The 25,165-nt window shown below is 37.6% G+C and overlaps 1 protein-coding gene and 1 long non-coding RNA gene across 2 annotated transcripts in view; one reads left to right on the top strand and one right to left on the bottom strand.

Annotated features, from left to right (window-relative positions):
- LOC134819826 (ATP-binding cassette sub-family C member 4-like) overlaps positions 1-20,520 on the top strand; it is a 51,071-nt gene extending 30,551 nt beyond the window's left edge. The window contains exons 2-19 of the mRNA XM_063829975.1: positions 7,206-7,729; positions 13,759-13,848; positions 14,064-14,230; positions 14,432-14,549; positions 14,657-14,914; positions 15,019-15,175; positions 15,349-15,503; positions 15,671-15,749; positions 16,020-16,105; positions 16,367-16,447; positions 18,222-18,322; positions 18,680-18,775; positions 19,016-19,089; positions 19,243-19,301; positions 19,467-19,660; positions 19,833-19,942; positions 20,134-20,229; positions 20,393-20,520. Of these exons, the coding sequence (XP_063686045.1) occupies positions 7,211-7,729; positions 13,759-13,848; positions 14,064-14,230; positions 14,432-14,549; positions 14,657-14,914; positions 15,019-15,175; positions 15,349-15,503; positions 15,671-15,749; positions 16,020-16,105; positions 16,367-16,447; positions 18,222-18,322; positions 18,680-18,775; positions 19,016-19,089; positions 19,243-19,301; positions 19,467-19,660; positions 19,833-19,942; positions 20,134-20,229; positions 20,393-20,520 (2,568 nt within the window). The 5' untranslated portion in view covers positions 7,206-7,210. The remainder of the gene's footprint in view (positions 1-7,205; positions 7,730-13,758; positions 13,849-14,063; positions 14,231-14,431; positions 14,550-14,656; positions 14,915-15,018; positions 15,176-15,348; positions 15,504-15,670; positions 15,750-16,019; positions 16,106-16,366; positions 16,448-18,221; positions 18,323-18,679; positions 18,776-19,015; positions 19,090-19,242; positions 19,302-19,466; positions 19,661-19,832; positions 19,943-20,133; positions 20,230-20,392) is intronic.
- Positions 20,521-22,719: 2,199 nt separating this feature from the next.
- Positions 22,720-23,334, bottom strand: LOC134820084 (uncharacterized). The gene is made up of 2 exons (XR_010160849.1): positions 23,121-23,334; positions 22,720-22,930 (listed from the first exon to the last, which is right to left on the bottom strand). It is a non-coding gene; the product is annotated as an uncharacterized LOC134820084 (long non-coding RNA).
- Between the last annotated feature and the right edge of the window lie 1,831 nt (positions 23,335-25,165).

A 25,165-nucleotide genomic window follows, 5' to 3' on the forward strand; every position in this document is an offset into this window, starting at 1 on the left:
GTTGTATGACCCGCCGCGCACGAAGTGCGCGGCTCCCCCTGTAGCGTCGAAGACGCTACTATAGTGAAGCGACCGTGGGGGTCACCACGTGATACAAGGGACCTCAGGCTATTATGTTCATAAATAGAAATTTGGCGGAATGACAGGCTGAGCGCGGCCCACTAAATTAATTTCTGTAGGTTTAGATGACCCGCGGGTCGAATTGATTCGTACACGTAACTCATTGACAATGTTAATAATACCAATTAAATTGCAATATCACCCGTTCAAATAAATTTTATTTTAAACATTCAGTAGTTTCGCGCGCTTATTAATGATTAAGGCACGGCCACGGATAACATATTTGTTAGATTATATATTCATACATGGTTTATAAATGAATGCATGAGCAAATATTCATGCACGAAAAAAAATATTGTATTGCAATGTATAGTACTGCACTACTGCATATTAGGTTGCGCCGCGCATCAAAAATGTTTATTGCAACCCCAAATTACTATTAAGTCGGTACGAGCTGTATAAAATAAACATCGTCAATCAATGTAATGATCTCAAGACTAGAAAATACAACTTTTCGCTTATTTTATATTTGTCTATCAAATTGGTTTTACATTAATACAGCATCACTTTAAAATTATTTTGAATTTAAAAACATATTTATATTTCATTCAATATAGTGAACTACAATTGAAAAACTGTGCATTGAGTAGCTAATTAAAGTGCATTCAGCATTAGTGATTAGAGAATCAACAATAATCAAACGTTAATTTCTTTATGTAGCCAATTTTGGATGATGTGTCAACTTTGAACTTATACTAACTAGATCTCTGAACCAATAACTTTTGTTGTAAGGAATCGTAGATGTTAAAAGTTAAGGAATAAGTTGGTGGCCGTTATTGTAACACCAGGCACTGCATGTCTGCTTTTATATAGGGTCAAATTTGTTACAGTCTAACTGACTCAAATTGAGAACGCAGATTTAGATTGAAGGTCGATCAGCAGCTGTTTCAGAGTGGTCGTTGGAAGGTTCATGTAAAATGTCATTGTTCGTATTTCCTTGTTCTACCATTGTGAAAGAGCGAACAAAACTTCTGTTTGTAACGATTTTGTAGAGCCAATCCAAGATATCGTGCTGAACAAAAAGCAGGGTGGCTGTTTGGATGAAGGTTTCTATTGTTAGTGTCAACTGAACATACCTGAAATTGTATGAGAAAAGTTTTTAGTACTAATGCTACAACAATATTTTACTGTTGTTTTTCATTGAAACTGAATTTTATAAAGATTAATGACCTTGACCATAATTAGGAATATGGTCATGGCCATAAAGTAGTATTTAGTAGTATTAAGTGAGTAACAGAAATAAAATGACTCACATTGGATAATATCGGAGTGCCATATAAAGATTTTGGCCTACGTAGTCAAAATCATTTTTCAGGACCGAGCTTACATAATGATAATAGAACAATCCAACATAGTAATCATTCTGAAAGATTTTGTCAGTTACTGTTATCAAAAATATTTTTTTGTTTGGTCTAATGTAGAATTGTATAGATGGTCAATTATTAGTATCATTCAGGATCACAATCATCACCAGTTTTAAATAGCTCCAATTTAATTTATGTAAAGCATGATTGTCATTTGATAGGGACAACATGACTGTCAACTATTAACTGACTGTCTACAAATTAACCCACCAAATCATCTGAATTCAGCATCCATTTTACCCCTTCTTCACAGTTGTATATGAAATAAAATAACCATATTGGACCTTCACACAATAAGAATATAACTGTGTATATCAGGATAATTATCAGCTTGGTAGAATCAGTGTGCTCTCTTGTTTCTCTTTCTTTTCGCTGTAGGATGTACCTGCAGGAAATATCATGCAATGACATGTTTTTTGAGAGGCTAAGGATACTGGATTGGGATCGTGTGGATCTCTCTATACCCCTTTTGTTCCTGAGGAGTCCAGTTTAAAGAATTTTCAATGTAAATATAAAAATATCTTATTTTGAAACATATTAAATTACTGGTAAAGTAAGACCACAAGCATCACTAGGATGATTGCACAGCTTATAAGCGGGGGCAAGCAGAAGAGGAAAACTCCAATGCCAGGAAATGTCTTGTTTTCTGTAGTGTAGCAAAATCCAGATAAATTGTCCATGTAATACGCTTCTGAGACCACATAAGTACACAGCGCCCCAGTAACACTACAAAGTGGGTAGTTTAGTTTACATAGACTAAGAATAAGGAATTCAATAACTTTCCAAAAGTAGGATTCATTCTTAGAGTGTGTTATTCATAGTAGGGCCTGTCGTGATATCATGGATCGCTTGGGTTCCACCAGGATCTGGTAGTCCTCATAATTCTGCGGCCTCTATGTGTCGTCATCTCGCACAACTCCGAAAAACCGTTGTGAGTTTGGCATGTGAAAATTTGCAGCCTTCCAGACATCGATTGGGTTAACGAGTAGTCGTACGTCACCTCAAGATCGGGTGACAGGGGGCTGAACAGGCCAGAACCCAATTGATTGGGTCTGAGGTCACGTGATTATGAGCCTGAGGTCACGTGACTATGACGTCACCAGAGCTCGTTCTCCGTTTCCCGCTCTTTGGACCAGGTGAGCTTGCATGCATGTGAAAGTGGGTGTAAGTACAGCTGTACTGTAGTTACATCCAATTACCCCTAATAGAACGAAGATTTATTTTCTGACAGAAAGCTAGAAATTTACCAAAATATCGACTTTGTTCAAAATTTATTTTGATGACCACTCCTGACCTAAAATTGCACGAGAAATCGATTAAACTTGGTTTCAGAACTCAACAATGCTTCCTATTATGCCTTAAAATCCATGTTTTATCGATACAATAAACATTTTGATCCTGTGGATTAATTAGTAACAGGTAACAAATGCACAGAAAAAACCATCGCACTTACATTGCATTCTTAACGGGTCGATTTCGAGTGACCAATAATCGTCGTGATGATATTTATACGTCATGCGTTCCTGATCATCATCAGCAATCAAGAGAAAGGAGCGGCGGTTGCTTCAAATCAATGGTTTACGTTATTTTTGTGAATTCGACCCCTGTTTAACGGTTATAATCAGACTTTGTAATTGAATGTATTGAGGATATCTTTACAAATAAGAGGACCAGTAAATAAAATTGCCACAAGTGTTTCTCTCACTCACTTTCGATAAGACACAATGAAAATTCTTACTTAACCATAAGATTCGGAATTTTTCAACCGTTGAAGAATATCGGAATTTTATAAAATGTAAGTTCAATTTTTACAAAAAATCAACGAATCGTATAAAATTCCATCTTACACTCAGCTCTTATGGCAATTCTACACTCAAACTAGAACATTCTAAAAGATCGATTATTACGCTAAAACCCTGCTGTAAACAGTAAAACAGCGTACCAAATTGGCCACTGTGTATGTGCTTGTAGTGATATTATATATAATATGTGTGAAAAGATGCCGATAATACTTCCAGATTATTTCTCGAATAAATTCATAAGTTACTTTATAAAATAAATCATTATATTATTTTAAAAAGTAGTTGTCTTTTCCATTTATATTGTACCAATCGCCGACTCACTTTTTCCAATTAGCCTCACCAGCGCAACGTGAATTTTATTAGAAATCGTTAACAACATATTTTACTAAAATAGATCTGCTGGATTTGCAAAGTGCTAGTAACAATCGGGGATCGGATTGCCGGATTTTAAAATTCAAAAAATTCCTAGGTAGTAGGTTTACGAAAATTGAAAAAACAGACACTTTAAAAAGCTGCCCAACTGAAATTGCACAAATTGCAATACAATACTACCGTTTTCTCAGAAAAGGCAGTAAGTCCATATTTGCCATTTCGAGATATTGCGACTTTTGCGTTTATGGTTTTTTCTCCGCTTACTTTTTGCGTAAGATCGAAGGTAAACACGTTGAGTTATCAATAATTAGTCAAATTTTAATTTGTCAAAAAAATTAAAGCTTTGAGCCGTCCATAAGCTTAGATATAACCATTTTTATGCCAAATAATCGAGCTTATTTTTGGACTTACTGCCTTTTCTGAGAAAACGGCAGAATACAAAGATATCATTGGAAATAACCGTCGCGTCATTCTAACAACTCATTCCTCATTTAACTGCCACCTAAAGGTTTTTATACATATAACTGATAAGACAATTGCAGCGGTATCATTCACAATTTTTCGATTAACCGTTCAAAGGTTGATAAGTGTGATTAGATTTTATAAAATTCCGATATTCTTCAACGGTTGAAAAATTCCGAATCTTATGGTTAAGCAAGAATTTTCATTGTGTCTTATCGAAAGTGAGTGAGAGAAACACTTGTGGCAATTTTATTTACTGGTCCTCTTATTTGTAAAGATATCCTCAATACATTCAATTACAAAGTCTGATTATAACCGTTAAACAGGGGTCGAATTCACAAAAATAACGTAAACCATTGATTTGAAGCAACCGCCGCTCCTTTCTCTTGATTGCTGATGATGATCAGGAACGCATGACGTATAAATATCATCACGACGATTATTGGTCACTCGAAATCGACCCGTTAAGAATGCAATGTAAGTGCGATGGTTTTTTCTGTGCATTTGTTACCTGTTACTAATTAATCCACAGGATCAAAATGTTTATTGTATCGATAAAACATGGATTTTAAGGCATAAGGAAGCATTGTTGAGTTCTGAAACCAAGTTTAATCGATTTCTCGTGCAATTTTAGGTCAGGAGTGGTCATCAAAATAAATTTTGAACAAAGTCGATATTTTGGTAAATTTCTAGCTTTCTGTCAGAAAATAAATCTTCGTTCTATTAGGGGTAATTGGATGTAACTGCAGTACAGCTGTACTTACACCCACTTCCACATGCATGCAAGCTCACCTGGTCCAAAGAGCGGGAAACGGAGAACGAGCTCTGGTGACGTCATAGTCACGTGACCTCAGGCTCATAATCACGTGACCTCAGACCCAATCAATTGGGTTCTGGCCTGTTCAGCCCCCTGTCACCCGATCTTGAGGTGACGTACGACTACTCGTTAACCCAATCGATGTCTGGAAGGCTGCAAATTTTCACATGCCAAACTCACAACGGTTTTTCGGAGTTGTGCGAGATGACGACACATAGAGGCCGCAGAATTATGAGGACTACCAGATCCTGGTGGAACCTAAGCGATCCATGATATCACGACAGGCCCTATATTCATAGCTCACCTGATTATCCAGCTACACGAAATGATGATATTAGCTAAGTATTTTCTTCTCCTCAAAATACTGCGGATATATTGAGAGTACCTGTCTAAAACCTTAAAGCAGACAAGGCAGCTCAAGAGTAGCACCCCCTGAAAGTTAGATGAGGTTATCTAAACAGTAGTATACTAGCACAATTGTGACATTCCTTCAATTTACAAATTCCAGATCAGATTCAATCGGTATCTCAATATCTCAATATCGTATGTAAGTAAGATGCATTTATCATAATTACCTGCACTATTACAATGCTTTGAATGGGTCCCATAACATTGCAATATACAAAACTGTTATTGTTCTTCATGGTGGAGATTGATCTCTCTTGAACTTTGTAGTAGGTGGATGATACCCAATTCGTTTGTAGAGCCAAACCTCCATGAAGCAAAGCAACAATGGACTGAAAAAATAAAAACAGCATAAAATTGACCCAACAAAACTCCCTACTTATACAAAATAAATTAGTTGCAAAATTATTATACTTACCTCATAGTTGTCTACCCTAAATACGTTGAAGTGTGATCAGATACTACTACACAGTGAATATACCTTCACTAGATTGTTGAAGGTAAGGTGAGTGTACAGAGTGGTGCCAAAATCTCCCGTCTTTGTGAACCACTGCTTTCTCAGATAAGCCAAACCGAGCAGAGAATTGAAGATTACTCCTGCAATATGGAATTGTAGAGGAAGTTATTCATTAGGTTGTCATTTGTCTCTTCTTGGTGTGCAATATGTTTCACATCTTCACTGCTGTACAGCATTGTACAAGAATGCTAGTCTCCATTACACTGATCTTAAATTATGATATTGTTCTTACTGCTCAGTAAATCAAAAGTGTAGATTTGTGTCTCAGTGGTTTCAATTGCAAATCGATCGCAATGTAGGGAATATATGGACTAGGGAAACACCGATAGTATAAGAATATTAATTAATCACTCACCAAACAGTGCCATTATTGTAATGAAGAACATGTAAAATCTATCCAGTGCTTTGTAAGTCGACAGTTCTATTCCGTAGTAGTTTTGATAGTAGGTCATATCTATTGTGCTGTAAAGAGTACCAAGTAAATAATTACATTATCATTTTATCGAACTACCTGCTTATACAAAGAAAAACAGCACCAAACGGAGAAATCCGATTTTCAACAAAAGTCTAACATCATAACGGTGAGGCCCACTGAATAAAAAGAAAGCAGGAAAGAAGTATGATTAAGAGTCTTATGTTTTTACTTGACATGCGAAAAATGCAAGACAATCATTCCAGCAAAATAGTTGTATAGTCTTGTATTTCACATAATATCAGGTTTTATCATCAGGAATTTAATTATTTTGCGATTTTCCGGGTTAGTTTCTTGATAAACATTATTTGACATAAAGACGACCTTTTGCCTCTAAACAGTTTCCAACCGCTAACCAGGCATGGTAAAGTCCCTCACTAAACGACCAATTCTGCAAAACAGATCAAACTGGAATATGGATTATGAGTATAATATTTGTATTGATATTATGCAATATGAAAGCTTATTTTGATCCCAGATTCGACCACAAGTATAATATATTATAATTGCTATATATTGCTATATATATTATTATTGCTATATATAGCAAAGTAAGTACTGATCCGAGAGAAACTACTATATAATGTAAAATAAATTCATAAGTGTATTATTATGAATATAATTTTGAATAGCATTTACTCATTATCCACCTTACAATTTAACATCTGCCCAACTTTAATCCAGCTTCTTGCTAAAGATAGGTATCGAGTGGTAAAATTAGTCTAATCTTGGTTTTATGATTGCTTGCCAAAGAGCCCCCTCCCCCCCCCCCCCTCTCCCTCCCCTCCAGACATATGTTACACAATTAGCGTGTACTGTGTAAGGATAACATGTTATGTCCTCTAATTAATCCCAACTAACTTAACTATTGCAGTATTCATGACAAGTCCTAAAGACAATGAAGCTACAACACTGCGTCCTAACCCGGAGGAAAATGCTAATTTTTTCAGCAGATGTGTTTTCTGGTGGATTCAGGATATCCTAAAAAAGGGTTACAAAGCTCCGCTACAAGAATCCGACGTATTTGCCTGCCACACTAAATATAAATCAAAAACTATCACCGACCGCACAAAGTACTACTGGGACAAAGAACTGAAGAAAAGTTCACCTTCATTAACCAGAGCGTTGTTCAAGTCCAATGCCAAGGAACTCTGCATTATTCTCGCGCAATGTTTTCTGGAAGGTTTCTTCTTCCTGGCCCCACCTGTACTCATCGGCAGGATTTCCTCCTATTTCGACCCAGCCTCTACCACAACTCAAAAGGAAGCCCTAATGTACGGTGGAATGATGTTTATAGCTAACATTCTCTTTATAGGTCTGCGCAATTTCTTGTATTGGAACCTCCATACACTTGGACCTTCTCTGAGAATCCAACTGTCCTCTCTGGTCTACAACAAGGTAGGATCTTTATAAATGAAGTTTTTGTTCATTTGTTGTGAAGATAGTCAACATATTTTAGTCTAATAAAAATAAATGTACTTTTATTGTTGTTAAATAATTTTAACATAATAAATACAAATTAATCTTGATCCAAAATCTCGTTAAGTAATCATACATAGGTCACAATTTTTCAATTTTTGACAATTTTGTTCATCGCCTATAAGTAAGTGGTGTGTCCTGAGTACATGATGCGTCTCTCTTCAACACAGAACTAAAATAATCAAATTACTAGATATATAACCTAATAAAAATGTAACAAATTCGATCTACGCTAGATAACCCTCTTTATAATTAGTTTTATGTTTTGATGACTTCTCCATAATTACTATATATCCATATAATCTATATATAAGTCATTATTGTAGCCTGAACGGAACCCTTCGGTTTCAGTTCCTTGTTTAACACTGCCGTACTGTTTCGCATCAGAGTTCTCAGTTCCTCTTTAGAGTTTGTCCCAACTTCGTCTGAAATATTCGAATTTTTAAATTTTGACGACGGAATCCTCAAACCAGAAGGCACAGTATGCTATCTGCCAAGCAACAGCTCTCAAATATAAAACACGGCGGAGCTATTAAGGCCAACGTATGCCCACTAACTTTTGGCCCACCCTGTAAATTAATCAAATTATTCCGCAGACTTACAACTTAACAAAAATATAACAAAATCCGATCTACGCTAGGTAACCCTGTCTATAATTAGTTTATACACTATATATAGCGACATTATATTATTTTATATCCTAATATATTGTTTTTGTAACAGGTAGCTTTTGCCACATGTAAGTTGGTCTGCACGGAGCCCCATAGTTTCAATTTCTTGCTTAACTAGCCGTACAGCAAGGATATCCACTGTGTTCACCAGGTTGGGCACATAACCAACTCTTCCCTGCCAAAGTCAACTATATACTATGGTTTTCTCGAAAGTATTTCCTTGTATTTGACTTTCGTCAAGAAAATAATGTTACTTTCGGTTCAGATGTTATATAAGCTAGCCTTTATGTGGTGAGCTTATCATCGTTAAGTAACATACACAAATAGCTATGTCCCAGTCGGCCTTGTTTTTGCTCTCGTTTTTATATCCTCTTTTGTAAATTGTGTGACAACCTTGATAGGCTACCAGTAGGCCAACCCCCTCCCTCCCTCTACCCCCCCCCCCCCCCCCGCTACCATTCACCTTGTCCTGTCGTGAGATATCCAGCACCATATGACTTACTGACTGACTTAAGGCGGGTGGTATTCCCGAGATCCATTGACAACAGTTCTCCACAGCTTTCTGTCCTCCATCAGTCTAGCTATCTCATCTACTGACTTCAGCCCAGTATCTGCTTTTAGGTTATCTAGTAGTGTTAAATGAGGTCGCCCCCTGTTAGTATGCCCATGACTCGGCTTCCAGAGGATCAGTTTGTTCAGTGTCAGCTCCGGATGTCGGTGAGCATGACCTGCAAGTCTGAGCCTTCGTTGGGTTATCTTGGAGCTGACTTTGGGAAGATCACCGTACAGGCTGTGGTTGCTGACATGGTCTCGATATTGGTTGATGTTAAGGGCCATTCTTAACATTCGCGTATAGCAACCATCAACCATCTTCTCTAGCCTTTTCGTCATTGTCCAAGTCTCGGAACCGTACAGTAGCACCGACTCCACTAGTGCTGTAAACACTCTGATCTTGATAGACTTTCTAAGCTTAGAATTCCAAAGCTTTTTGAGTGTGTGGCATGCTCCCCATGCTCTTCCTTTCCTAACCCTGATATCACTCTCACTGTCTCTGATTCTAGAACCCAGATAAGTGAAGTCTTCCACATGCTCTATTGTACTGTTACCCAGGGACTTGATGGTATCAGGGTTCTCGATGTTCTGAGTAATGAATTTGGTTTTCCCTTCATTCATTCTAAGTCCCACTGTAGCAGCAACCCTTTCTACCTCTAGCATCAGCGTCTCTGCCTCCTTTACAGTATCTGCTATCAGAGCAATGTCATCTGCAAAACCAGTGTTTTGCAGGGGATCTAGGGGTGCACCCCTAGATCCGCTGTGTTCAGTTACAACTCCATCACTGAAGTTGCATGCAGCCCCACCTCGAGCAGGATGTGGCTCTTCACCACGCACAGACGGTCTGAATGTACAGAGTTGAATCTGCAGCATCCTAGGTTTACCCGTAATAGAGCAAAACCTTTGGGGCCAAAGCACCATATGCGACATCTGAAAAAATGGATATTATGAACGAATTTATGAATTGAAGTTTGGCTATTCTTGAAATCACGAATTATTAATTAAGCAACAAAAATTGTTGATGGTTTAACTGTCAACATCCATCCTGAGAGAGGAAAGGTTCAATCAGGGGTGTAGGAATGATTTTCTTCATTTTTTCTTCGCCACAGCCTTTTTTTTTTTTTTTTTGGCGCCAGAGCCTGAATTTCGAGGGTAAGGACAAAAGGAAATTGCAGCATGTGCGGTATTGCGATTTTTCACGTTTGCCGCGATAAAACGCGATTTTCAGATCCTGGCCTTCCTTTAAATCTGAGGACTAAATATCACGTTTTCTATAATTAGTATATGAAACCAATCAGTATCACATCCACAACCTTCCGAATATAGGTACGGACTTTAAAAAACCGAAAAATATACATATTTTCGGCTCAGAATGATCAGGGTAGCATGAAACATGAACAAAAGTAATTTCCAGAAAAACTTTGAAAAATTTTGACTTAGAAAATTTTCGGTCCGAGTCATTCTCGATACGTACCTCTGAAAGCAGAGCTCCCGCTTCCGAGCTCGTATTGCGAAGGGGAGGCCTGCCTTCCGAGATCGCATTACAAATGAACCCTCGAATATCGAACTTCGAAAACCGAAAAAAATATTTTTGGCTCATAATGATCAGGGTAGCATATGAAACATGAACAAAAGTAGTTTCCAAGAAAACTTTGAAAATTTTTTTTCCCAAAAATTTTTTGAAACCTAAATTAAAAAGTTGGCCCTTTTTGGCCCCTTGTCCAGATTTCAGGGCCCCCCCCCCCTGCCCCCCGCTTCCTACACCCCTGGGTTCAATGATAGCTTTATTAACAATAACTGGAGCTTTCATAATGCTGATAGTTCATTTAATTTATTTTCTCTTGACGATGAATCATTTTGAGGTTTCAACATAAAGTCGTTAGCGGTTTCTCAATATCCTGTTCCTATGCAACGTCTCAAACTATTTTCGTTTAGCAGTCTGTATTTTAATCTGACAGTGAGATGCGGCACCTGTAGCCAGGGCTACGTCTCAAACTATTTTCGTTTAGCAGTCTGTATTTTAATCTGACAGTGAGATGCGGCACCTGTAGCCAGGGCTACGTCTCAAACTATTTTCGTTTAGCAGTCTGTATTTTAATCTGACAGTGAGATGCGGCACCTGTAGCCAGGGCTACTATTTTCGTTTAGCAGTCTGTATTTTAATCTGACAGTGAGATGCGGCACCTGTAGCCAGGGCTACGTCACAAGACTTGGTTTTATGAAGCTCTGGTACTGTCTGTTTTTATCAATCATTACATAATCTAAATACAATAATTTGGGTTCATTCTATTTGTGTCTATTTCTTCATTCTAAAATTTCTATTTTTTCAATTTGAAGATCTCGACGTTATTTTAAAACATGTTGTAATTTAGCTGGTTTGACTGAAAAGTGAGGAGAACCAAAGAAACACGCTGTTAATAAATAATCAACTAATTATTTATTTGGTTACTTGGATCAAATCAAACATTTTAAAAACACAAATTTGTGACACACCATGCCATTTTTGCCGACCTTCCTAGATCACAACTTTAGATCACACCTTCACTGTTCAATATTAAATAGTGAAGTTGTGATCACCTACTATCGTTGATGCGTAGGAGATAATTTCAAGTGCAAAGACTATATTTTTCACTATTTACTTGACGTCAACCCGTCTTTTCCACTCTAAAGATCACAGCGCCCACCCTATTTCCATGGTAACTTAGGTAATATTAGTTTATTTGGTAGGTACAGCGTATATTATACTAGTCTGTTCTGGTTGCACGTGCAAATCTGACTACCTATTTCATTATTTACTTGACGTCATATTACGGATATTGGAGTTTTGGTTTGAATTTTGTGATTAAATATATTATGATTAAATTAGGAAAAATTCACTACTTCAGAAGACAATTTTTGCAGCATTCGTCACTTTTTTGGAAATCTTTCTCGTTTATAGTGTTGGAAGCTTGGCTATTTGTAGAGTATTAATGATTATAAAACCGTTATCGTAACTGTTCAACTCAAATCTTCATCGAAACCATTCTTCAGATATCCCAGTCTGCTTTTAATTTATATCATAGGCTTTTCAATGTAAAGGTATAAATTAATGAGAACAGTGTTGATTATCCTCATGAATAATCATGCCCTACATTATTATTTACAATAATATGTTGATACTAATATCATACTTTTTGTAAAATAGTTGTAAATATTACCCTCTCAATCATAAATTCTCAACTGCTCAAACCTCTAAACGATGATAGATAGGTATTGTCAGAGTGTAAAATTTAAGATAAAATCTAAAATACCAAATTAAAAGTGTAGCAGTAAAGTAACAATGCCTTTATACCTGGGTTCAGAAAGGATTGCTATTCACGCGACTAGAGAGGATCATATTTCAGGCTTCACAGAAAATACTGCTCAAATTTGCTTTTTTTGTTTGTTCTTTGCCATGTTTATTGTTTAATAGTATCGATTATCCTTTGTAGTTTATAGTTTGTAACAGTCAATCTAGTGGGTCGCTGTCCACTGAACATTTAGAATCTCCTTTACTGTTCACAGTAATCACTGATCTATCTCCGCTTGATTGTCTAACCTCAAGCAATTACTCCTTTCACAGCGTGGATATTTACTGATGACTTCTCAAGAAAAAGAAATCCACCCTTCCCACCCTACTAATCCTGAACAGAGTGCTACTTTTCTCAGTCGCATCCTTTTTTTGTGGATACAAGATCTCATGAAGAAGGGTTACAGAGCTCCACTACAAGAATCTGATATATTTCCCTGTCACCCTAACCTCCAATCTAGACGTGTCACAGACCTTGTTAAATATTACTGGAATGTTGAGCTGAAGAAGAAATCCCCCTCTCTACCTAGAGCTTTTTTAAAAGCTAATGCTAAGCTTATCTTTCCTATTACACTAATGTGTTTATCGCAGAGTTTCTTCTTTCTTGCTCCTGCTTTTTTAGTTTCCAAAGTTTCCTCTTATTTTGACTCTGCATCAAAGTTGACCTGCAGTGAAGTTGTGATTTACTGTTGTGCCATGTGTCTCATAAATCTTCTTTACATTGGTCTCAAAAGTGTGATGCACTGGAATTTGGAGAAGTTAGGCAAAGTTTTAAGAAACCAGGCCTCTGCTCTAGTCTACGATAAGGTAAATTCAACACTCGCTGTTTTTTGCAAGGATAAGATTAACTTATCAAATTTTTAAACTGTTCATTGGTGGATCCCAGAGCTTAATTATGTGTTATGTGCACTAAAAACCCGTGTTTACCACCCTTGATATCCCAGCTCCCACTCTATTACCATGGTAAATTAGGTAATATTCGGTTATTTGGTAGGTACCTGGAACAGGGTATATAATCCTAATCTGTTCTGATGGCATTTAATTTTTACAATTTCACAAAATTGAGTCATTACTTATGAAACGTTATCAATTAAATAAGGTAAGACTAACTAAATATAAGATAACTTTCAACCAAATCATATGTTCTAGGTGTTGAATCAAATTAAATTAAAAATTCATGACGAAAATAAGATCACAGTTGAATCATATTTTTACAATTTCTTATCTCTGTTTTCTAAATTTGATTACATAAAAGAAAGCCATATTTCAGGATCACAATTGTCGAGTCCAACATTGTTAAACATTTAAGGTGACTCTAGGAAAAGTATTCACCAATATTTATTCAATACCACCTCACACGTCATCAGGTCATCTCTAGCACATACTTCAATTTTCAGGCGTGCAGGATTAGCTTCTCAGCCCTTAGTAAAACTAGTATTGGTCACGTGATAACACTAATGTCTAACGACGCTGAGCGCTTCAACGAGGTGGGTTTAACTACAGTTAACTGAAAACTAACAAGTAACAATATATCAACATTTTCTGTACCTTGGAAAGATTACGTCCACAACTGTTTGGGGAGGGGGGCCGGAGTTGGGGGGAATTTTAAATTTTGAACACTGTACCAGGTGCTATCAGGTGCTATGAGGTGCTATGAGGTGCTATCAGGTGCTATCGGGTGCTATCACATCATGTTTTACAGGGTTTAGTACCTCTTCACGCAGTGCTGAACGTCCCACTGACGCTAACAACATCCTTCGTTCTTTCCTACTACACAATCGGGTTATACGCCACACTCACAGCTTTTGGCGCCGTGTTCCTTTTTGTTCCTCTTCAGTTTTACATCGGAAAAGGAATTCAAGTTTGCAGGTTTGAAACATATTTTATATTCCTTTCCCTAGCCAGCTCTGTTTCTGTTCCTTTTTCGTAGGTTAAGTGTCCAACCTGTAGGTCTGTAGACACTAAACACTGTCCACAGCTGTAGTGTGTATCAATTTGTGGGTTTTCAAAATCCCGAAATTGACAAAGTTTACATTTGTTTGATCTGACATGTTATTTCCGATCCGACAGAAGGAAAACAGTAGCTCACACAGACAAGAGGATAAAGCTGATAGGGGAGACTATAGCTTCAATGAAGATTATAAAGATGTACAAGTGGGAGTCTGTCTTCAAGAACTTCATATTTCGAGTAGGTAGCAGGGTCATTATCTCTTAATCGTTATCTCTACCCATAATCAATAAACCATGATGTTGTTAAATATTACGGACAAAGACAGATATGGAAATATCTTCTAGGTAAGAGCACTGGAGACGAAGTACATCAGTACCTTTATGTTGCTGAAGAGCTCTAGTATAGCTATACAGAAGGCTTCACCGCTAGTTGGACTACTGGCTCTACTACTTACTAAATACCTTACTGGAGAGACTGTCAGCAGTGAGATGGTCTTCTTCTTCTTGGTTATGGGAGAGTTGCTCAGGAAGAATATTAACTGGGGTCTTGGTGCTACCTTTCTGTATGTGCCCCAGTATATTCACAGTATTGGAAGAATTCAGGTAATTGTTTAAAAATATTCAATTTCAAATACTATCTGATACTTCACAGATCATTGTAATCCTCATTGTGTAAGGTATCTTTAATAACAATAAATCTCCCTCAGAAATTTCTACTTCTCGAGGAACAAGAAACAGATGACTCTGCATTATGTATTGAAAATGGGTCAGCTGGTTTGAGGGACAATTCTGTGGTAGAAAATGGTCATGAAGGAAATGGTCACGTGACTACCGGTAAAACCCCGCAAAAGGAAGATCCTGAAGGTAAGAGTTAGTTAAGTAGGTGGTTATAAAGGAGATACTGCAACCTAGCTGGATTGGGAATTCATATTTCACGTTTTTAATCATATTGTTTGACTGACATGTATTGACATGTACTGTTTGACTGACATGTATTAGCTGTACTGAGAATACTGACATGTATTCCCCTGAACTAGTTGCACTGAGAATAAACCACCTGACCAGCACGTGGGGAGGAGATAACAGTTTTATCCTGTCTGACATTAACCTGGAGGTTAAGAAGGGTGGTCTTGTTGGTATCTTGGGGGCTGTGGGCTGCGGTAAATCCTCTATTATCATGTCCATTATAAAGGTAACGTATTGTGAAACGTGTTACAGTTGCAGTAAACCTTGTGTCTATCTAACTATCTAAATCCAAATATAAAGTGTTATTGAGTCGATGACAAAAGTTGCTAATGATAAGCTAAAAATATTTGGAGATATTGAGATATTTTTAATGATACAGGGATATAATCTCAGGAGATGGATAGCGTTAAAGGTTCCATCTATTGTCCATCTGCTATTGGCTTTTACAGCCAAGTTCCGTGGATCTTCAACGGTAAATATTCTCCTTCTCTCATTATCTCCTACTCTCCTTATCTCCTTCTCTCATTATAGCTTCGTTTGTTTAACTGCATGTTTAGTGTATTTTTACTGATTGGCAGACCAGCTACACGTGACAGTTGTTAATAAGTCATCCTGTCACGTACATGGTACGTACATGGTACGTCGTACATGGTTAACGTCGTGGTTAACGTCGTGGTTAACGTCGTACATGGTTAACATGGTTACCATGGTTACCAAGGTTAACCAACACTTCTCTCATCAGGTAGTGTTAAAGATAACATTTTATTTAACCGACCAATGAATGAAAAGAAGCTGAACAGTATAATTGAGTCCTGCTATCTCACACAGGTTTTATAAATACTTAGTACTTTATACCTAATAGTAGAGCTAGTTTATAACTAGGTTTAGTTGCTAGATTTACTTGAGGCACAGGTTGTGCTACACAACCCTACAGTTTCATTAAATTTTCATTAAGTTTCTCCGAGAGACTGCGACTAACTACAAATCAGTCCGACAATTATTATTGAAATTATTGAGAAAACCTGCTTATTTTGGATTTAGCAGAGAAATGGCAGACTGATTGTTTTTGACCGAGAAACACTACCATAGGATTTAGAAGACCTTCCAAACGGTCTGAACACGATAGTCGGAGAACGAGGTGTGCAGTTATCAGGAGGACAGAGAGCCAGGGTTAGTTATTATATTATTTAGTAGTGTTTTATCATATTATCACTACTCAGTTAGCTACTCCCCAGGGAGTTACCTTTATTGTATATTATGTAGGGAGGTAGAGTATCCTACGATATCTCTTCAGTGTGTTTATGTTTATTGTTGTTAATTTATGTTATTTTATAGATTTCATATTTACTATATGTATATATATATATAAACTAAGTTATACCAAGGATGTCTTATTGATCAATAGTTAATATCAGCTATCTTTGAAAATGTTAGTAAAACTGCACGGATTAAAAGGTTTAGTTACAGTAATAATGTGCAATCATGGTAAAAATAAACAGAATTAGACAGATTTGTTAAACTTTCCAAATAAAAGTCCATCCTTGACAGCAAAGTGTCGTCTCCTCCTCATAGCTCGAGTGCTGAGAATCTTGCGACACTTGGCACTCAGACCAAGTTGACCAATTCCGTACACACCATTCGTCATATCCATCCGTTTTCTATCCATTCTTTGCTTGGTCCTGGTGAAGGTCTCGTAGCCCAGAATCATCAGCTCAGCTATATGTCGTTTTATCTCGAAGGATTTACTAGTAGTTCCAGTATATTTTATCAAGGAGACAGGGTCTCTGAAACTGTTCTTGACTTTATAGTAGAGTAACAAGCAGCCTTCAGGGGACCAAGTTGGAGGACGTTTAGGTAAAGTGGTTAGAGAGGTAGAGGTTGGTAGGGAGACGGGAGCAGGAGATGTTAGCAAGGGAGCGGAGGAGGGAGGTTGGTAGGGAGACGGGAGCAGGAGATGTTAGCAAGGGAGCGGAGGAGGGAGGTTTAGGTAAAGTGGTTAGAGAGGTAGAGGTTGGTAGGGAGACGGGAGCAGGAGATGTTAGCAAGGGAGCGGAGGAGGGAGGTTTAGGTAAAGTGGTTAGAGAGGTAGAGGTTGGTAGGGAGACGGGAGCAGGAGATGTTAGCAAGGGAGCGGAGGAGGGAGGTTGGTAGGGAGACGGGAGCAGGAGATGTTAGCAAGGGAGCGGAGGAGGGAGGTTTAGGTAAAGTGGTTAGAGAGGTAGAGGTTGGTAGGGAGACGGGAGCAGGAGATGTTAGCAAGGGAGCGGAGGAGGGAGGAGTGAGGTTTGGAGGGTTCAGTAGGACGGAATGTAGCTGAGGTTTGGAGTGAGGTTTGGAGGGTTCAGTAGGGCGGGATGTAGCTGAGGTTTGGAGGTGAAGCCTCGTGGCGGGAGCAGATGGGAAGGAATGTTGTAGCTTCTGTAGGACCAGTGACGTCATTATAAAGATTCCGATAAGTCACCTGGCAGTCCTTACAGCTGAGAATAGAAGAACGTTCCGTATAGTTGCTGTGAGGAGACAATGTTAAACAGTTGTAACGATTTGGGACTGGCTTAAATACTTTTCCAAGGAATATGATCCACCGCATATTGTCTGGAGATGCAATCTGGCACGATCATGTGAGGGGTATAACCGACTAACGAGGTTTCAGGTTTTGCAAAGAGAGATAAACGAGATGACATGTAATAAGGTTATCTAATAATTATTAATTTGAGTCATCACGTTGATTATATCGCACTACCAAAGGAGTATGTTTAAATTAACTAAAATGTGGTGCCCGTAATTGAGTTAATGACCATATGAGTTATATTCTATTCGATTGATATCTGATTGATCAGTCGACAGTAAGCATATAAAACAATAACTGAATAATACAAAGATATTACAGGTAATATTACAGGTAATAAAGCACCAGATCATCACGTCGTGACCACTTTGTTTTCAGGTGAGTTTAGCAAGAGTGGTGTACGGAGAGGAGAATGTTGTTTTATTGGACGACCCTCTCAGCGCAGTGGACACCAAGTGTGCTAGCCATATCTTCAACAGGTACCACATAAATAGGTCTAGATGGGGAGGAGGACCATCAATGTTTTGACACGTGACTGCGTGGCAGCGATCTTGGGTTTTAATTGGTCGATGCTGAAAGCTGATTGGTTAATCACTGGCATTTGTCTACAAAAATATTATTCACTTCCCCGCAAATGTCAAGATACATTAACCTGGCGATCATTATGTCACTCTTTTCCATTTGTTTTAAGTATCATTTTGATGTTTTTCTAATGTTCAATGTTCATCCATGAATATTTTACAGATTGTTTATTCATACGTCCTTTCAAGGATATTTGTTGACTCATACCTTCCAAGGATACCCAAGGTTTCTCTTGTTATACAATATGTGAACAGGTTGATAAAGGGACAACTGCAGGACAAGACAGTAATACTGGTAACTCACAACACAGAGTATCTGTCTCAACTAGATCATATCTACCTTATGAACAGGTTAGTACAGATCATTATAACAGGAACCTCGCAGTGTGCTTTATTAAATTACACATGTCTGATGGGGAGGCGGATTGTCGTTGTGCAGCAGTACTGTGAATGTACCATTAACATTTAACACACTCTACAAATTGAGCTACCAACCCTTATTATTAGAAGCTGTAACCTATCACGTGACATACCACGTGACTAGTATCCTGTGTTTCTCTCACAGTTTACAATTAATCTCTTTGGTTTCAGGGCAGTAAAGGAAGGAAGCAGTATAGTGGGTAGGATAGCAGAGCATGGTACATGGGAGGAACTGCACGACAAGGGTTGATATTATTACTAATAACATTATTACTGGACTCTTCAAGTGAATGTTTGATGTTTTATTGAGTAGAAATAAAAAAAAAAGTTTTTATATGGCACCCCTGGCTTTCTTATAGCAAGCTACATTTAATTTGTAAAATTAATGTATATTACAGATTTAATAAAGGAACAAACTAAACTGAGAGAAGATGAAGACCAAAAAGAAAAAGATACTGTTAGTAAATCACTATATTCAGTTTATGTTACTACGTCCTACAGTCTCGATCAACAAATTACTAAGACCTTCAAACTATTTTTGTGTCAAACTAAGAGCAGATGAAATAAACCACGCTGAAGGCGCTGGTTTTACCGTGTTTGACCTCTTACATTAAACTTACAGGGGGATACAAAGAAAGAGAAGAAAACAAAGCCGAAACAAGAAAAGGAGGAGCGTAAGACGGGGCTAATAGATAAGAGGATGTATTTAAAGTACTGGAACCTCTCTTTTGGGTTTATCACATTTCCCATGATCCTGATAATGGTAGCTGGAGCTCAGACAGTGAAGATACTCCAGGAGGAAGAGGCTTTGACCTGGTCAGGGTTTTTTCTGCTGTTTCTTTTCTTATCATAGTGGTTCCGCTGTTATTTGTACATTATACATTTATACATTATCAGGAAATCTTCATAGTGGTTCCTCTGTTATTTGTACATTATACATTTATACATTATCAGGAAATCTTCATTCTAATTTCATGTTGTTCCTAAGGGTAGAGATGGTGGAGATGGGAGAGAGTGGATCTGATAACACTTTTAAAACTTACGTTGTGCTGGCCGTTGAGACAGTACTCTTCTACTGTCTTCTGGTCTTCTTTATTGGTAAGTTGTCTTGCACGTAAACGCTTGTGTATCAAATCTAATCAGGGTTCATTACTCTATATTTTCGTGGTGACTATGACTGGTTCGAGCTCCATTACAAATAATTTCTCAACAGAAGAACAAAGAATATGAACTATAAATCAATGATTAAATACACTATAGTAAAATATAATACACTCTAATACTCCCAGCTTATGCCGGCACCCAGGCCTCCAAGGCTCTACACAACATGGCATTTTCTGGAATATTGAAATCTCCCATCCGTTTCTTTGACATCACTCCGATAGGTAAGTCGCTCTATTTCTCTTACAGATATAATATACTTTTTCCGTACAACCTGTGTCGTACAAAGAAAGTCAGGGAGTCAGAAATCTGTTTTATTAGTGGTGACCAAAACAATTTTCCACTGCACTATTTCTGCAATAACACATAAAATGTAACTAATTTCAGGAATTCTGATTAACCGGTTCTCAAAGGACACGCTATTTTGTGATGAGAGACTCTCGTTCGTATCCAGTCAGTTTGCTACCATGTTCACTGCATTTGTAGGTGAGGTGTTATTTTCACAGTTTATATAATTTCAGACTCCGCTTACACTTAAATGGTCGCTTGCAGGGGTGTAGGAATGATTTTCTTCATGGGGGGGCCAAATTCTAAATATTTTTTGGCGCTTCGCGCCAAAGCCAGAATCTAGGTAAGGACTTCAAAAACCGAAAAAAATATTTTTGGCTCATAATGATCAGGATAGCATGAAACATGAACAAAAGTAGTTTCCCAGAAAACTTTGAAAATTTTTGACTTAGAAAATTTTCGGTCCGAGTCATTCTCGATACATACCTCTGAAAGCAGAGCTCCCGCTTCCGAGCTCGTATTGCAAAGGAGAGGCCTGCCTTCCGAGATCACATTACAAAGGGGGACCCTCGAGTCCAAAATCTTATATCGAACTTCGAAAAACGAAAAAATATTTTTGGCTCATAATGATCAGGGTAGCATGAAACATGAACAAAAGTAGTTTCCAAGAATAGAAAACTTTGAAAATTTTTGACTTAGAAAATTTTGACTTGTAAAATTTTCGGGAAAAATTTTTTTCCCAAAACTGTTTAGAAACCTAAATAAAAAAGTTGGCCCTTTTTGGCCCCTTGCCCAGATTTCATGGGGGGGCGATGGCCCCCCTGCCCCCCCCCCCGCTTCCTACACCCCTGGTCGCTTGCTACAACGTGACAACCTCACATGGGTGGTACAGCTTAGTTGTTGCGATCTTAGGGTAGAGTAAATAAGGACCGTAAGCGCTCTATAAGTATTGCTGTGATAATCAGATTATTACATCCAAATCGTGGACAACCACCACGTACAGTATCTTTCATCTTACGGAAGTTAAATTGTCAAGTTTTCGTAAACTCTCTACATAAAATACCCAACCAGTTTAACCTCGAAATAGTTTCTAAGTTTCTAAGAGAGCTTAAAACGAATTTATTTTTAAAAATGCTACTTCGAACCTGTCATAAATGTAACGCGTATTACAACAATTGAATTGCAATTGTAACACAAGTTATCATAAAATTATACGCCGCGCGCCATGTGCCATGTACCCTGGCGGATAACCGTACTGGACCGTAGAAGAACCGTAAAGATAGCAACGCTCAGACATAACGGGCAATAGGTTGTTTCAAGATTCGATAATTCAACCAACTAATTCAATCGATTGAAGCAAATATTGCTTAAGCAAATAGTCAAAGGTACAATAAATTGTTACTTCAACTGAATAAAGTCGATAATGATAACGGACTTATAAATTATCTGTAAAATTCTTGGTTTATATAGCGATCACTACCTCTATCAGCACCGGATATCCCGTTTCCTAGACAATAGTTAACAACCCTGCACGGATGTTAATTAAAATCCCGATAGGCTTGTCAGACAACCGGTCATATTAGACCATTTTTTACACACAATTTCTATGTCGGATTTTCAAATCACCCTATTTCCACCTGAAATCTAATGTGCACGAACTGTGCGATAGAACCAAATTACTTTTATACCCTCAGGGCCTTTTCACAAGATTTTTTTTATAAATTTGGGCGGGCGATTTGTCGGGAGCGCAGAATTTTAACAATATTATCTCCTATCGTATTTTATACTGAAGGTTATAGATAATCGCTGATCGAATAATCCTTGAATAGTCTAACTTTGAAGTATGTAAACCTGGCCTTGTAATCAAGATTGGACTTGTCGATTTCTTTATCATTTGTTTATCATCTATATTAACCTTCTCATTTTCAGCGTCAATGATAGTCCTGTGTATCTCAAACTACTACTTCATTCTCATCTTACTACCTCTCCTACTGTTCATGGCAATGGTTCTCTACTTTTACCTCAAAACTTCCGTGGAAGTACGGCGAGTGGAAGCTATATGTTAGTGATATTAACTTTTAACAAGCTTTCTTGTTTTTAAAGCAATCTCGAGCATTTATGTGCTAAAATAATGACAAGTAGACTTTTATCAACACTACGTCTTGATCTGAAATTGCTTTACTATCACATACTAATTTGATATACAGTTGGTAAATATGTTTATATAACTTGATAACCTCTTGTTTTCAGTGCGGAGTCCAGTAATGAGTCACGTGTCAGGGACGCTAAGTGGGATGAGCACTATCAGAGCATCTAAACAGGTATTACTTACTACTAATTACTACTACAAATTACTTACTACAAATTACTACTAATAATTACAATTAACCAGTCTGTGTATTATAATGTCACTAATAAAACACTCGTTTATTACACCCCGATAAGTAGAATAGTAAAATCGTATAGATTGTCAACTAGAAAGATATCCCTGGAGCTCAACAATATCCACGTTAACCTTGTATCTCGTATCAGCACATATCTCCTAATCGCAAAGTCCGCATGTTTTGGGGCAGAACTCATCGTAAGGGAACCAACACTGTCCAGCCCGGCAGGTCACAGAGTTGGAGTCCTCACAAGCTGAACAATTTACTCATTTAGAACGAAAACATCAGATTTTTGAGTGAACCGGAAAATAGAGATAAATTGTTTAAATTCGACTCCATATATTTACATCAGAGTGTCTTGGATTTAAGGAGCAGCTTTTAGCTCTTGTACGAGAAATGGTCATAGGACAATGCGAATCAACAAACTAATCTTTAAAACTCACGTTTAGGATTAGGACTCTGTGTAGTAGGTTTGGGAGTAGGCTTTGTTGGTTTAGGAGTGGTAGCGGTCGGGTCCGGCGTGTTAGTTGGTATTGGTACCCCAGTCGGTATTGGTGGAGGGGCACTGTCACTAGCAAGTAACACAGCTGATAATAACACTAATACCATGAACATTTTTAAAGTACAGCAGAGAGAACGTTATAAAGTGCAGTTATATAAGAACAGCAGGTTTAGATTCAGTTAAATAATTTAATTAAAATTTAGTTTAATTTGATTTATTATTAGATACGCCAAGGCCATCTGGCTACAATACAGGTACTTTAAATGTTGATGGCCCGGTTTAAATTAGCGGACAGATTTCTTCAATTGATTTTTAGAAAGTTAATTAGAACAATAGCTTAATAATAGTCTCTGTTGAAGACTGAGAATTGAATTGTCGACTTTTAGGACATTTAGAGTATGTCGACTTATTCGTGTCACAAACCACATTATATAGGAAATCCAGCTACTTCTACATATTAACATGATTTTGTGGTGGATTCGTGTAGTGTTTTTGAGTCTCATGATTTGATAGTTCTTTTATTCAAATTTCTGATTGTTTCTGAATAGACTCAGTGAAGACAGATTCTAATGGAAATAAATAGCTGAATAACGTATCGACATTTCTACGTCATACTCATATTCTGAAGTAGTATTAATTCAATTATAACGATCAATATTCACATTAAAAATTTGACGACGAAATTTATTTCAAACAAAATATATAACTGTAAAATAGTTATCAACCGTAAATAGTTTTTAACGAAATCGGAGCAAATATGAACATAAAACTGACAAAATTTATCAAATAGGGCTCATCTGAAAATTAACGAATAGCGTGACGTTATACAGGAGATAAAAGATTAAAAGAGATAAAAGAATTAAACGAGAATATTACTATTTACACGTCACTCAACTAAAAACTGTGTTAGATTGTTCAACTCTGTTTTATCGTTGAGTGTTGGTTTATTTTCAACTAAAAATCGGGCTTCTTTAATCTTTCTGTTGATGAGTGATGTTCCTCTATCTACGATTTGAAGTTTAAGCTTTGGGGGGCCTTTGTGCTGAGGGTGACTTTCCCTGTAGTGCTTTGCTAGTGGCTTATCTTCGTAAGATTTTGCTGTTGGATTTGCCGCACTACGGTAATGCTCGTCGAACCTGCACTTGATCGGTCTGTATGTTTCCCCACCATAGTTCTCGGTACAATTGTCTACTTCGCAAGTGATGTGGTAGACGGTGTTAGTTGTGGTGCATTCTCCATCGGTTAAAGCTGCGCATGTTCTGCAGTTTGATGTTGTACAGGATTTCTTGTCAAGGGGTCTGGAGTCTGTAAGGAGATCCTTCAGTTTCCGTCCAGGTTTCTCGACAATTTTGATGGGGAGTCCACTATGTCTGACAGCATCTCTGTATTTGCGACTAGTAGCTTCGTTGACATAGGGTAGTTTGAGAATCGCTCCGTCTTGGTCTTTGTTCTGTACGTTCTGATTAATTCTCTTTCTACGTTTTCTCTTGTTCTTTATGGTTTCTAAGACTCTATCAGTGTAGCCGTTGTTGATGAGAAGTTTATCTATCATCTTTTCTGAGTACTTCTCGTTTTCTCTGTTGTTAGAGACTGCCTCTGCGGTGTTGTACATACTCTCAACAGTAGCATTCTTTGTACGTGTTGTATGATGAGAGTTGTAGTGGAGGGTGATTGGCTTTTTCTGTGGTTTTCTGTAGAGTCTAGAATGTACTATTCCATCTGAGTCGATCTTTATTTCCGTGTTGAGGAAGGGAACAAAGTCGTTCTGATTGTCAGGGTAGTCTACAGTTAGTTTGATAAGTTTGTCAGGATCTTGTTGTTCGATGAGGTTGCACAGTTGCTGAGCTTTTCGTCTGTTGGTGGTGGCTCCGTTTAGATCGTCGTTTGTAGACAAAATATGACTTTCCTAGGGTTGTCTCTATAGTAGTTCTTGTAAATCAGAGAGATGGAGACCGTATGTACTGATTGACTGTCTATTTTCTTTGG

The sequence above is a fragment of the Bolinopsis microptera genome, chromosome 8, assembly GCF_026151205.1.
Source record: "Bolinopsis microptera isolate Bmic1 chromosome 8, MBARI_Bmic_1.0, whole genome shotgun sequence".
NCBI lineage: Eukaryota > Metazoa > Ctenophora > Tentaculata > Lobata > Bolinopsidae > Bolinopsis > Bolinopsis microptera.